This window comes from Eubalaena glacialis, chromosome 17, assembly GCF_028564815.1.
Source record: "Eubalaena glacialis isolate mEubGla1 chromosome 17, mEubGla1.1.hap2.+ XY, whole genome shotgun sequence".
NCBI classification, from domain to species: domain Eukaryota; kingdom Metazoa; phylum Chordata; class Mammalia; order Artiodactyla; family Balaenidae; genus Eubalaena; species Eubalaena glacialis.
Genome location: NC_083732.1, coordinates 13,592,228 through 13,608,300, shown reverse-complemented (window position 1 = coordinate 13,608,300; position 16,073 = coordinate 13,592,228). Strand labels below are relative to the sequence as shown.

Sequence of the window (16,073 nt, the reverse complement as noted above, 5' to 3'; positions counted from 1 at the left end):
AAACTCATTCTATGACGCCACCATCACCCTGATACCAAAACCAGACAAAGATACTAAAAAAAAAATTACAGACCAATATCACTGATGAATATAGATGCAAAAATCCTCAACAAAATACTAGCAAACAGAATCCAACAACACATTAAAATGATCATACACCATGATCAAGTGGGATTTATCCCAGGGATGCAAGGATTCTTCAATATACGCAAATCAATCAACGTGATACACCATATTAACAAATTGAAGAATAAAAACCATATGATCATCTCAATAGATGCAGAAAATGCTTTTGACAAAATGCAACACCAATTTATGATAAAAACTCTCCAGAAAGTGGGCATAGAGGGAACCTACCTCAACATAATCAAGGCCATATATGACAAACCCACAGCAAACATCATTCTCAACAGTGAAGAACTGAAAGCATTTCCTCTAAGATCAGGAACAAGACAAGGATGTCCACTCCCACCACTATTACTCAACAGAGTTTTGGAAGTCCTAGCCACGGCAATCAGAGAAGAAAAAGAAATAAAAGGAATATGAATTGGAAAAGAAGAAGTAAAACTGTCACTGTTTGCAGATGACATGATACTATACATAGAGAATCCTAAAAATGCCACCAGAAAACTACTAGAGCTAATCAATGAATTTGGTAAAGTTGCAGGATACAAAATTAATGCACAGAAATCTCTTGCATTCCTATACACTAATGATGAAAAATCTGAAATAGAAATTAAGGAAACAGTCCCATTTACCATTGCAACAAAAAGAATAAAATACCTAGGAATAAACCTACCTAGGGAGACAAAAGACCTGTATGCAGAAAACTATAAGACACTGATGAAAGAAATTAAAGATGATACCAACAGATGGAGAGATATACCATGTTCTTGGATTGGAAGAATCAATATTGTGAAAATGACTATACTACCCAAAGCAATCTACAGATTCAATGCAATCCCTATCAAATTACCAATGGCATTTTTTACGGAACTAGAACAAATCATCTTAAAACTTGTATGGAGACACAAAAGACCCCGAATAGCCAAAGCAGTCTTGAGGGAAAAAAACGGAGCTGGAGGAATCAGACACCCTGACTTCAGACTATACTACAAAGCTACAGTAATCAAGACAATATGGTACTGGCACAAAAACAGAAACATAGATCAATGGAACAAGATAGAAAGCCCAGAGATATACCCACGCACCTATGGTCAACTAATCTATGACAAAGGAGGCAAAGATATACAGTGGAGAAAAGACAGTCTCTTCAATAAGTGGTGCTGGGAAAACTGGACAGCTACATGTAAAAGAATGAAATTAGAATACTCCCTGACACCATACACAAAAATAAACTCAAAATGGATTCAAGACCTAAATGTAAAACTGGACACTATAAAACTCTTAGAGGAAAACATAGGAAGAACACTCTTTGACATAAATCACAGCAAGATCTTTTTTGATCCACCTCCTAGAGTAATGGAAATAAAAAGAAAAATAAACAAATGGGACCTAATGAAACTTCAAAGCTTTTGCACAGCAAAGGAAACCATAAACAAGATGAAAAGTCAACCCTCAGAATGGGAGAAAATATTTGCAAATGAATCAACAGACAAAGGATTAATCTCCAAAATATATAAACAGCTCATGCAGCTCAATATTAAAGAAACAACCCAATCCAAAAATGGGCAAAAGACCTAAGTAGACATTTCTCCAAACAAGACATACAGATGGCCAAGAAGCACATGAAAAGATGCTCAACATCACTAATTATTAGAGAAATGCAAATCAAAACTACAATGAGGTATCACCTCACACCAGTTAGAATGGGCATCATCAGAAAATCTACAAACAACAAATGCTGGAGAGGGTGTGGAGAAAAGGGAACCCTCTTGCACTGTGGGCGGGAATGTAAATTGATACAGCCACTATGGAGAACAGTATGCAGGTTCCTTAAAAAACTAAAAATAGAATTACCATATGACCCAGCAATCCCACTACTGGGCATATACCCAGAGAAAACCATAATTCAAAAAGACACATGCACCCCAATATTCATTGCAGCACTATTTACAATAGCTAAGTCATGGAAGCAACCTAAATGCCCATCGACAGATGAATGGATAAAGAAGTTGTGGTACATATATAAAATGGAATATTACTCAGCCATAAAAAGGAACGAAATTGAGTCATTTGTTGAGATGTGGATGGATCTAGAGACTGTCATACAGAGTGAAGTAAGTCAGAAAGAGAAAAACAAATATCGTATATTAACGCATGTATGTGGAACCTAGAAAAATGGTACAGATGAGCCGGTTTGCAGGGCAGAAGTTGAGACACAGGTGTAGAGAACAAACGTATGGACACCAAGGGGGGAAAAACGCAGTGGGGTGGGGATGGTGGTGTGCTGAATTGGGCAATTGGGATTGACATGTATACACTGATGTGTATAAAATTGACGACTAGTAAGAACCTGCTGTATAAAAAAATAAATAAAATTAAATTAAAAAATTTAAAAAAAAAGAACACTAGTCCAGCTGGTTCCATACATTCAGTGACTCGCATCCCTCACCCTGGCCTCGGCCTTCAATTTCCAAATGCATTCACTTTGATTACCTGAGCTTGTCTTCTCTTGGCATCATTGATACTGGTAGGCAGTGAAATTAGCTTTTTCCGACTCTGGGTATTTCTTCCATTTCCTCTTGAGTATTGTAGTTTCTTTCCTTCTTTCCCTTTTCTGAGTCTTGGGTCAAGTATGCCGGGTGACAACATGACAAAAGTTCGGTGACAAAAGGCATGGGAACAGATAGAAGCAGCCGAACAGGAGGATGTGGCAAAGGGGTGGAGGAGCTTGTCATGCTTCGTTTTTCATAATGTCACACCAGACCTGAGTCTAAAGCCTGGAACTTGGGTTCACATTCCAAGTTCAAATTCTGGCTCTGTGCTCACTGGAAGAGTGACATTGACAAATTCTTAACCCTTTTGAGGCTCAGTTTCCCCATTTGTAAAATGGAGATAACAATAAAGTCTAACCTCATAGGGTTATTGACTAAGCTCATGTAAAATACACAGTACAGTGCCTGCCACCTGGTAAGTGCTCAGTAAATATGTGTTCCCACGCCATCATTCAGTTCTTGTAGCTGCTCAATCAATGGTAGTTATTATTAGGCTCATTACTTGGGAACACCTGCCTATAATTTTCTATTTTATATTCATTATATCATTTATTTAACAGTTTTTACTTTCTGAAAAAGAACATCTTCCCAACATTTGGTATTTTTAGAAGTGTCAATCTTCACTGTCCTTTTTTTTTTCCTTCACTGTCCTTTTCATAGATGCATGATTTTCTTTTGATATTGACTGATTTTTGTATTATCTCCATTTAATTTTCATCATGTCTATCATTTCAAATCCAGGATCCTCATGGAAGATCTTCAGAAAGTACTGGAAAAGGGAAGCAGTTTGCCAACCCAGAGAAGTCGAAGATCCATCTCTGGATATAATTATGAAGTTTATCACTCCTTAGAAGAAGTACGTAATCAAGGGACCTTTTGTTACTTTTTTACAAGTGCATCTTTATCATTTAGATCTCAGGATTGGGAGAGAAGCATAAGGACAGAGGCAGAGGCTATATGAAGAATACGTACAGCTCTTACATTGCCCAGGCACCTCAGTTCTCTTCCATTAAGCCTTTTACATTATATAAGTAGCAGCAAAATAATTTTAATTTCACCTGCTTTATCCAACCCACCCCTACAATGGACAGGGGAAGTGCAATGGAGAGTGCGGTAAAGCTGCTATACAGTCGCCCCTCGGTATCCGAAGGGCATTGTGTCCAGGACCCCCAGGATACCAAAATCATGGATACTCAAGTCCCTTGTGTACAATGGCATAGTACAGTCAGCCCTTGGTATCCAATGGTTCTGCATCTGCAGATGTGGAGGGCTGACTGTAATTACGGTTATAAAGACCCTAATTGAACAATGCATGGACAGTAGAGCTAGCCAGAGTTTGAGGGCAATGGTTTGGTTGAGGGGTAGAGTGAACTTTGATGTTTGCCCCATACCCTCTGCAAATTTGAGACCTCCCCAAAACCAAACTTCATTTGTGGCACCTCAGGGACTGTTAGCTTGCTGTTATTTATTGTATCTGAGAAATACAAGGACCCATCCCCACTGCCACTACTGTACATCTGGGCAACAACTAGTTATTCTTCAAATCTCAGTTTAAGCAAGAAGAGAGCTGTTTCTGCTCTCCCAGATGGAGTCAGAACTCCCTACTCTCAACCCCCGGACTATTACTTGCACCCATAGTACATGGATGTGATACCTATCATAGTTGTTAATTATGTTATTGTATGATTATTTGATTAATGCCTTTCTCTCCTAATAAGCTGCAAGGGCCATGGGGACAAGCCATTGCTTTCTTGTTCACCACTGTATCCGCAGTGGCAAGCAAAGAGAGACTTCCAAATAGATAGCTGTTGACAGAATGACTAAATGGATGAGTACATACATTTTTTCACTCTTCCCCTGAATTGAGCACAGGAATGCCAGTCATAGAACAAATGAGATCCTGTTATATTCTTAAGAGAATTTTTGGTTCTCTTGATAACAACTTTCCTTTCAAAATTATTTCTACATATTTCCTGTTTTTAACATACTTTTTAGAAGCTTGAAGTTACCAGCAATGGAAAGGACTTAGATAACTTGACATATTAGATATGTCAAGTTAGATTAGACATTTAGATAACTTGACATACTTGCTATTAACATGCACTAGAAAAAAAAGTCAAAATTTAAAAATATATTAATATAGATATGTACATATACATACATATATGTAAATGTGTGTGTGTGTATCCTGCCCATTAGAATAAGTAGGGATAGAATCATGGAACAGAGGGACACTTTTTTGTGACTTCCTTACTCCTTTATTGGGCTTCAAGTCAGAAATGTCACCCATCTTTCTAAGTGCCTTCTTTATCCATCTCAAATATAACTTTCCCCGATGACAGATAAATGTGTGTGGATGGATCAATGCACATGTATCGCTATTACTCGGGAAATTATTCAGAGTATGCCCTCCAATGTGTGGCTGGGTAGAATAAACCTTAAATGCAAAAGATAATGCCTTTTTCTTAGCACCTTCTGTTCAGTGGCAAATTACAATATAGAGGACTTTAATAAACACTTTCAAATAGTTGGGATGGTTTTCCTGAAGCTGCTTTCTTTCTTTACCTCTAAATTTTGGGGGAAAATGGAAATAAATTTTGGTTTTTCAAAAAGAACCCAGAACACATTGATTAATTTTCTGTAAAATTCTGCCATTAAGATGTTAATGACAGGGCTTCCCTGGTGGCGCAGTGGTTGAGAATCTGCCTGCTAATGCAGGGGACACGGGTTCGAGCCCTGGTCTGGGAAGATCCCACATGCCGCGGAGCAGCTGGGCCCGTGCGCCACAGCTACTGAGCCTGCGCGTCTGGAGCCTGTGCTCCGCAACAAGAGAGGCCGCGACAGTGAGAGGCCCGCGCACCGCGATGAAGGGTGGCCCCCGCTCGCCACAACTAGACAAAGCCCTCGCACAGAAACGAGGACCCAACACAGCCCAAAATAAATAAATAAATAAATAAATTTTTAAAAAAAAGATGTTAATGACAAATAGTAGTAGAAGGTATGCTTTAAAAGGGGAACAATATAAAGACATAAATCAACTATTTATAAAAGCAGAAAATAAAATGTAATTTTAAGTATCCTGAAGAAAATTAAAACTATAAAATTGGTTTTTCAATCTTATACTCCACATAGGCTTGAGTTCCTAGACCCACTGTTGTCTTTTTGTTCTCTTTTGCTTACTAAAAGCTCCATAATTGTGAGAGTCTGATGTGGTTTTTATTTACTTGCTTTTAGATTCAAAATTGGATGCATCATTTGAATAAAACTCATTCAGGCCTCATTCACATGTTCTCTATTGGAAAATCATATGAGGGAAGATCTCTTTTTGTTTTAAAGGTAAAAATAAGAAATTAGTAACTAAATATTTACTAAACATTCGTCGTTTTCAGCTTTGACTTATGGGGAAAAGAAATGAAATGGCATTTCATCGTGTCTCATATTTAACCTCATCTGGTAATTTAAGAAAAAAATTTCCCTTAGGTTTTTGAGCCATATTTAATTTTTGCCATTGAGTATTTCAAAGAATATTGTATCTAAAACAGTATTTATGCACTTCAAAAATAATGACCTTCAACATTATTTATGAGTTGGTGCTGCTTACGATGAACCAATGCAAAACTACAGAAATGTGTAAGAAGGTATGTCATTCCCAGCCCTTGACCCTGCGTTCTCTTTCAGCCACTGACCCATCTCTTCTCTGCCAAAGATCTAAAAAGATTTCCCTGCATCACTGTCTCTACTTCCTCAGCAACCATTCAGACCTTGACTCCCTGGCCTTTGCCCTCACAACACCTCTAAAACGTCTGTGATGACCCCTACTTCGTTCTCCTCTCCTCTCAGACCATCCCCTCAGGTCTCCTCCGATGCTCCTCTCCCCTTGTTCTTTCCTTACGTGCTGGTGGCCCCAGGATTCTCTCCTCAGCTGTGCTCTCCCTCTCCCCACCCTCCCTGGATGGGCACATCCACCCCATGGTTTCAACAATCATTCCAGACTTTTCTGTTCAGTGGAGTCTGCTGCCTGGTACTTACTGGACATTCATAGCTCATTGCCGCCTTGCCATCCTCATCTCGATACTCACCAAAGCACCTTAGACTCAGGATGCACTGCCCCGCTCCGGTCAGGAAACATGAACCATCCTAAATTCCTCTCCTTTATTCTCACCACTTACCTTAAATCTAACACGAAGAACTGACAATTCTTTCTTCTAACTTTTGGATTTGTGAAAACCTCTTGTCTTGTCCTCACTGCTATGGCCCTAGCTTGTTTCTGGATCTGTTCTCCCTGGACTATTGCAGTCACGGCCTCAGGACTGAACTTCCCTGTGAGTCCCCGTCCTCTACCCTCTCGTCTATCTACACACACACACCTCCCATGGAGTACAGGATGAAGCCTCATCTCTGTTACTTAGCATCCAGGAATTTCATGTGTCTGCTGCCTCTGTGTCCAGCTTCATCTGCCACTCTTTCCTCATACCCCAGAAGCAGCTGCTCAGACACGGTGTGCTCAGATTCTCTTCCAAGCTTGAGATGCCTTCTTTCACTTGTCTGCCAGGCAAGCTTCAAGTCTTCCTCAGCTATTCAAGGGCTCCTCTTTTGCTCCACAGGGAAATGAGACATAGCACCCCTGAGTTGCCAAAGTAACTTAAATATATTCACATTATAATGATTAATTCTCGTGTGTCTTCCCTCCCCTACTACCATATAAATTCCTTGTCTTCTCATCTCTGAATCTCCAAGGCCAAGCACTGTGTCTGACATTAAAAAGGATTTCCTGAAGCATTAGTTGAGTGAATTAATGAATGAATGAAAACTAGATCCCCTATAATGTCAAAAGCCATCTACTGATAACTGGGTTAGAAATCATGTTATAAATGAAATTGATATAATAGGATAATAAAGAAAAGTCTGTCACTTGACTCTACAAATCATTTTGTGTTTCCATTTTGTATTGTAATAAAATTTGACTTTCTCTACATATAAGGCATAGCTATTTCTTTAATAGATATTGCTTGGGAATACTTCTGATTCCCTGCATGGGGAGGGCGGTGGAGAGAAAGAGGGCAAGGATGGGTGAGAGGGAGGGAAAAAATTAGCTTCTTACTTAAGTCACATATTATATGAAAATGGAGAAGCAAGCCTATTTAAGCAATTGCTTTTTCCTTATGTATTTTCTACTTTGATTCGTAATTAAGGCAATAAATTTATTCTTTCTGCATAAACAAGCCTGGACTTCTGAAATTGATAGGAAATCTCTGTCTTTTTTATGGGTTACTTAATGAACCCAACTCTAGTGAAGTATTATGCTGAAACCATATTAAATTATGCTGGTCAGTAAATCCAAAAATAAAAGCCTGCGTTGGTTACTATGAATACTCTTGTTTTCAGCTGGGCAGAAGATCACGAGCTTACAAAAGAGCTGTCTGGATAGACTGCGGTATTCATGCAAGAGAATGGATTGGTCCTGCCTTTTGTCAGTGGTTTGTAAAAGAAGTAAGTTAAACCCTTTACAGAGTGTCCATTCTCGCTAGCCAGTGTTTTTATTCTGCTCAAGGAACAAAACTGGGAATGTGAAGCCAGCGATATCTGATGGAATGATAGTAACACCGTGATTCTGTGGGTTGCTTCTATGTTTATGAAGGCCTCTCAAAACCCTGGCTCAGTTTATCTTCAGCTCTACCCTTGGAGGTGGGAATTACCAACTCTCATTAAAGAGAAAGAACCTGAGATTCAGAGCGTTTATGAATTTGTGACAAATTAGGAACCAACCATAGTAGCTGATATATAGCAAAAGGCTAAAAATCCAATTTATGGTGTTCCAGAACAGTTTCTCATGTGATATTCTCTTGTCTTCTCCGTCAAAATGATCTCATGTATGCTATAGCAAGAAAGAGATGAGCAAGTGACTGCATTTTGCCCTCCTGCTATGGATCTGTGATTTAGATACCAAAGACCTTTAGCATCTGTGCATTTAACATTCTCTGTTTCAGTACTTCTCAGTGACTCTAATGGTTGATGACTCAACCATTTTCTGAAGCCTTCATTTAAGTCATAAGCCCTCTAAGGCTAGTGTATTGAGTGGGTTCTTATCCCCAGAGTGGGCCAACCTCATGGATGAACATCTTAATATGTTCTGATACTTTTCTACTGTCAAGAATGCAATGATTTTCATGGTTTTTTATAACCTTTACTTCTTAGTATTTTTTTTAAGACTCCTAAAAAAAACCAACGACTAGTACTGGTAATAATAGTGAAGAAGTCTAAGAGAAGGAAGGTTCTTAGCCAGAAAAAAAACCCTACAAATTACTCATAGAAAACCATTAAGGATACAAAAGATATTTAAATATTTCAGTTACATTTCACTATGTTTTATGGGAAAATTATGCGACCTAGTAAGGTTTATGATTTTGAAGGCTCTCCTAGTCTTAGAAAATATGCCCCGCAAATGCCAATACTGGGGGGCTTCCCTGGTGGCACAGTGGTTGAGAGTCCGCCTGCCAATGCAGGGGACTCGGGTTCGAGCCCTGGTCTGGGAAGATCCCACATGCCGCGGAGCAACTAAGCCCATGCGCCACAGCTACTGAGCCTGCGCTCCAGAGCCTGCGAACCACAACTACTGAAGTCCGCGCACCTAGAGCCCGTGCTCCGCAACAAGAGAAGCCACCGCAATGAGAAGCCCGCGCACTGCAACAAAGAGTAACCCCCGCTCTCCGCAACTAGAGAAAGCCCGCGCTCAGCAACAAAGACCCAATGCAGCCAAAAATGAATTTATTTTTAAAAAAGTCAATACTGTATTAATTTGTAAAATCTGCCTCTCTACCACTACCAAACCCACAAAAGTATTCATAATTTTATAATGTAATAATAAAATTTTCAAACTATTCCCACTCAGTGTATTGAGCAATTCATATTCTTTTAAAATACCATTTCATCCTGGTAGGATAAATGCAAAAGCTAACAAATTGTTAACTCTACCACCTTGCATTAAATATCCATTGTATACATACAACATATTGTCTGCTGTCTTGAGTTTCAAAAGGAAAAGGGGAAAACTGGTTAAGAACAGAACATCTATTGTTTATAGACTATGGTCCTGTGTATTATTGTACAACATAAGAATGTATCTCCCAAACATTTTACCTCACCCCCACATGTGCAACTTCTTTATAACACCTAAACTTACTTTATTCGTTCACGTGGTAATTGTCTGTCTCTTACTATACCAATGCCAAAGGCAGAGACTCTATTTATCTTGTTCATTGCCAAATCCCCAGTACCTAGAACAACACTTGGCACTTAATAGTGCTTCAATTATTTGTGAATGAATGGGAATGTGAGAATCCAGTGGTTATGATATGGAAAGATTTCTGGGAGATGACTTGCAATTCATCTCCTAAGGATATGGTACCACCTGGACTTTTGCAGTGCACAATCTGTACAGCCATACATGGCAGCCCTAGAACCCAAGCTAAATTTCCAAGGAAGAGGAGGATACAGTGTAACCACAGAAAAAGGAACAGGCATGTATGGTGACTATCAGTTGAGGGTAGTTCATTTTGGAGCAAGAGCAAGAAGCATCAATTAAGATTAGGCTCCAGGGACTTCCCTAGTGGCGCAGTGGTTAAGAATCCACCTGTCAAGGCAGGGGACATGGGTTCGAGCGCTGGTTCAGGAAGATCCCACATGCCACGGAGCAACTAAGCCCACGTGCCACAACTAAGCCCACGTGCCACAACTACTAAGCCCAGGTGCCACAACTACTGAGCCTGTGTGCCACAACTACTGAAGCCCACGCGCCTAGAGCCCGTGCTCCACAACAAGAGAAGCCACCGCAGTGAGAAGCCCGTGCACCACAACGAAGAGTAGCCCCCACTCACTGCAACTAGAGAAAGCCCGCGCACAGCAATAAAGACCCAACACAGCCAAAATATAAATAAAATTTCTTTAAAAATTAAAAAAAAATTTTTTTTAAAGAATAGGCTCCATTTCACCAAAGATGAGTGAGGAAAGGCTTCTCCTCCCTCCTGCACCAAGCCAACTTCAAGCACACAGATGAGTCTAACTATTTCTGGGCCTCTGCTACCCTTTCCACACCTCTCTCACCCTCACTGTTTATGGCTGTCACTTGCCCCTCCATTTAATCAGGAACATTTCCCATCTGAGTCAGGGCAGCAACAGAAGTGGAAAAAGGGAGGCCTACGGGTCACTGGTCCCAGTATCCTTGTGGAAGCAATGGGGCTGCCACATGATAGCAATGACTGATGATAGCATCACAGGCTTGTAAGAAACGTTCTCATCTTGCCTTGAAGCCCCTGTTCCCATAGAATGGCGGTGTTGGGGCCAGAAGGAATGGGGACTTCAAAGATTTAAGTAACCTTAAGCCTGCCCAGCATTGAAGCATCATATCTTATACACTAACTAAGTCCCTGGTTAAATCCTCAGTCTCCCACAGAAGGCAGGGGGTGTCTGGTCCAAGAGGGGCTCCAGGCAGTGTCCCTTCCAGAGGTCACCTCCCCTCCACCATCGAAATCCCAAGACAGGCTCCCAGGCTCTCAACTCCTCTAATTTCCATGGCGCCTCTGGGGGCACCAGGGAATCTCTGGGCTCTTTCTCCCAGGAGACCCTAGGAGGCTATGTCAAAGCCCTCTCTTGGCTCACAGACACCACACTGCTGATTGTCTCCTCCTGCATTTGCCCCTTGTTGGCACATGAGACCTCTCAGAAAGACATGTGGTGAACAAGGACCCAGGTTCTCTTTTCTTACATGTTTTACTCCAATCTGGCAGTGGTTTCTACCGTCTCTTGATTTCCCTGGAATTTCAACCCCCAAAGAAGGGGATGGTGTCAGAAGCCAAAATTTTGGCTTCTTACCTTTGCTTTCTCTCTTTCTTGGTGTTTTCCCCCAAATTCAACAGCTTAAAACAACAAACATCTATTACTTGATAGTTTCTGTGGGTCAGCAATCTAGGCGCAGCTTAGCTGCTTGCCTCTGGCTAAGGGTCTCTCACAAGGTACAGTCAAGGTGTCAGCTGGAGCTTTGGCTATCTCAAGGCTTGTATGGGGGATCTGTTTCTGAGCTCACTCAAGTGGCTGCTGGCAGCCTCAGGTCCCCCAGGGCTGTGAGCCAGAGACATCAGTTCCTTGCCACGTGGGCATCACCATAGGACAGCTCACAACCCAGCACCTGGCTGCCCTCAGAGCAGATGAGAGGGAGAGAGAGAGGGAGTGTGAACAGGCCCAAGACGGAAACCACAGTCTCTTTGTAACCTAATTTCAGAAGTGACATCCCCCCCATCACTTTTGCCACATTCTGTCCATTAGAAGTGAGTCACTAGGTCCAGACTGTATTCAAGGGGAGGGCATTACACAAGAGCATGAATCCCAAGAAGTGGGAATCACTGGGGAGGCTGCCAACCATACCTTGGTGGGACTTTCCCCACAGCCACCACTATAGTGTTTGCATCCTTACTCAAATGTGAACTGGAAGAAAACTCATCAAGTCCTAAATCCTGATAGAACAACAGATTGCACAGAGGTTACATGCACACATTTAGTAGTCAGACAGCCCTGGGTTGGAACGCCAGCTCTGCCATTTACTAGCTGTGTGACCTTGGTGGGCAAGTTGTTTAACCTCTCTGAACCTCAGTATTAATAATATGTGACACACTGGGTTATTGGGAGGATTAAATTATATAATTCTTGTAAAGGACTTAACAGAGTGCTTGTCATATGATAAGCAGTTAATAAAATCAACTCAGTAGTGGTAGTAGTATCAGCAAGTTCGTATTTTAAAATAACCAAAGAGAATCATTAGAAAGAAGTCAACAAGGATATGAAAGAACTCAACAACACTATCAACCAACAAGATCTAGATCTAAGTCACATTTATGGATCACCCAACCCAACAACAGCAGAATACACATTCTTTTCAAGTGCCTACAGAACATATCCCAGGATATACCATAACATGGACCAAAATACAAACCTCAACAAATTTAAAGGAAATGAAATCAGACAGACTGTGTTTTCTGACCACAATGAAATCAAACTAGAAATTGACGGCAGAAAGATAACAGGAAAACCTCCAAACACTTGGAAATTAAGATGCTTCTGAATTATCCATGGGTCAAAGATAAAATCTCAAGGGAAATTTTAAAAATACATTGAATTGACTGAAAATGAAAATATAACATATCAAAATTTGTGGGACACTAAAACAATGCTAAGAGGGAAATTTATAGCACTAAATGCATACATTAGAAAAGAGGGAAATTCTCAAAACAATAGTCAAAGCTCTCACCTCAAGAACCTAGAAAAAGAATAGAAAATAAAGCCAAAGCAAGCAGAAGGAAGTAATATGGATAAGAGCAAAAATCAATGAAATTGAGAACAGAAAATCATTAGAGAAAATCAGTGAAACAAGGAGCTGGTTCTTGAAAAAATCAATGAAATTAACAAAGTTCTAGCAAGAGAGACAAAGAAAAAAGAAGATACAAATTACCAATGTTAGGAGTGAAAGAGATGTCACTACAAACCCTGCAGATATCAAAAGGACAATAAGAGAATACTGTGTATGACTCTACCCATATAAATTTGACAACTTAGGCAAAATGTACCAGTAAATTGAAAAACAGCAACTATTACAACTCATCCATTATGAAATAATTTGTATATGCCTATTACCATTAAGAACACTGAATTCATAACTTTAAAATTCAAAGAGGAAAGAAAGAAATCTCCAGACCCAGATGGTTTCACTGAAGAATTCTACCAAATGTTTAAAGAAGAATTGAGACCAGTTCTACACAATCTCAGACAGTAGAAGAGGACAGAATATTTTCAATTCATTTATAAAGCTAGTATTACCCTAATACCAAAATCAGACAAAAACAATAGGAAACAAAACTAGAAAATAGATTCAGAGATCCTTAACAAAATATTAGCAAATCGAATTTAGTAATCTAAAAAATAATTCTACACCATGACCAAGTGGGGTTTATTACAAGGATCCAAGCATGGTTTAATATTTGAAATTCAACCAATGTAATCTACCTTATTAACAAACTGAAGAACAGATAAGTCTACATAATCTTATCAATTGATACAGAAAAAGACCTTGACAAAATTCGACATTCATGATAAAAACTCCCAGAAAAACAGGAATAGAGGGGAACTTCCTCAATTTTATAAAGAACATCTGTGAAAATCCTACAGCAAACATTACACCTAATGGTAAATGACCAAATGCTTCCTCCTAAGATCAGGAACAAGGTAAGGATGTCCACTCTCACCACTCTTCATTAACATAGTGCTGAAAGTTCTAGTCCGTAGAAGAAGAGGAAATGAAAGACATACAGATCGGAAAGGAATAAATAAAATTTTCCTATTCGTCAATGACATGATTGTCTACACAGAAAATCCCAAGGACTCTACAGGGAAATAGAACTAGTAAGTGAGTTCAGCAAGATCACAGGACAGAAAATAAACATACAAAAATCAACTGTATTTCTATGTACTAGCAATGAACATGTGGATGCTGAAATTAAAAATATACCATTTATAATTACTTGAAAAATGAAATACTTAGGAGTAAATCTAACAAAACAAGTATAGGACTTATATGCTGAAAACTATGAAACACTAATCCAAAAAATCAAGCAAAATCTAAATATACAGAGAGACATACCATATTCATGGATTGGAAGACTCAATACAGAAAAATGTCAATTCTCCCCAAATTGATATATGTTTAACATAATTCCTATAAAAATTCCAGCAAGACTTTCTGTAGATATAGGTAAAATTATTCTAAAATTTATATGAAGAGGCAAAGGAACTAGAAGAGCTAAAACTATTTTGAAAAAGAATCATTCTACCCAACTTCAAGACATATTATATCGCTGGTCATTAAAAGTATGTGGTACTGGTGAAGGGACAGAGATAAATGGAACAGAAGACCCAGAAATAGACCTACACAAATATGCCCAAGTGATTTTCGACAAAGGTGCAAAAGCAATTCATTGAAGGAAAGACATACTTTTCAACAAATGGTGCTGGAGCAAGTGGACTTCCATAGGCAAATAAATGAATTTCAACCCAAGTCTCATTGCTTATACAAAAATTAACTCAAAATGGATCACGAACTTAAATGTAAAATGTAAAATTATAAAACTTTTAGAATAGGAAAAAATCTTCAGGATCTAAAGCTAGGCAAACAAGTCCTTAGACTTGACACAAAAAGCATACTCCATAAAAGGAAAAGTTGATAAACTGGACATTATCAAATATAACAAAACGAAAATTTTAAACTTTGCTGTGTGAAAGGCCCTGTTAAGAGGAAGAAAAATACAGGCTACAAACTTTGCCAGATATCTGAGACAGGATTCATATTTGGATATATAAACTCAAAACTTGACAATAAAAAGGCAAGCAATCCAATTAGAAAATGGGCAAAAGACATAAAGAGCTATTTCACCAAAAAGAATATACAGATGGCCAAAAAAAAAAAAAAAAGCACACAAAAAGATGCCATTAGGGCAATTCAAATTCAAACCACAATGAGCTATCACTAGACACCTGTCAGAATGGCTAAAATCTCACACACACACACACACACACACACACAAACACACACACACGGGGGTGGGGAGAGGGGGAGAGACTGACTCACCAGCCAATGCTGCGAGGATGGGGAAAAACTGGATTGCTCGCACACTGCTGGTGGGAATGTAAAACAATGGAGCTACTGATGAAAACAGTTAACAGTTTCTTTTAAAAGAAGACATGCCACTATCATATAACCCAATAATTTCACTCTTGGCATTTATCCCAGAGAAATTAAAACTTATGTTTGCTCAAAAACCTGTACACGAATGTTTATAGCAGCTTCATCTATAACAGCCAAAAACTGGAAACAATCCAGATATCCTTCAATGGGCAAATGGTTAAACAAACTAGTACATACATACCATGGAAAACTACTCAGCAAAAAAAAAGGAACGAACTATGGAAGCACACAACAATGTGAATGAATCTCCAGAGAATTATGCAATGAAAAACCAATCCCAAATAGATACTGTATGATTTCATTTATATAATATTCTTGAGGTGATAAAATTACAGTTGACTCTTAAACAACATGGGTTTGAACTGCAAGGGTCTACTAATACACAGATTTTTCTCAATAAATACGTACTACAGTACTACATGATCCTCAGTTGGTTGAATCCCCGGATGTGAAACAGTAGCTACGGAGGGCCAACTGTAAAGTTATACGTAGTTTTCCAACTGTTTTGGGACGGTCAGCAACCCAACCCGCACATTGTTCAAGGATCAACTGTATAGAAATGGAGAACAGATTAGTGGTTGCTGGGGGTTAAGGAGTGTGGATGTGGCTAT

At 39.3% G+C, this 16,073-nt stretch overlaps 1 protein-coding gene across 1 annotated transcript in view; it reads left to right on the top strand.

The window, feature by feature from the left end:
* Positions 1-16,073, top strand: part of CPA6 (carboxypeptidase A6) — a 264,184-nt gene that overhangs the window by 189,072 nt on the left and 59,039 nt on the right. Inside the window, exons 4-6 of the mRNA XM_061171752.1 lie at positions 3,420-3,534; positions 5,913-6,014; positions 8,064-8,168. Of these exons, the coding sequence (XP_061027735.1) occupies positions 3,420-3,534; positions 5,913-6,014; positions 8,064-8,168 (322 nt within the window). The remainder of the gene's footprint in view (positions 1-3,419; positions 3,535-5,912; positions 6,015-8,063; positions 8,169-16,073) is intronic.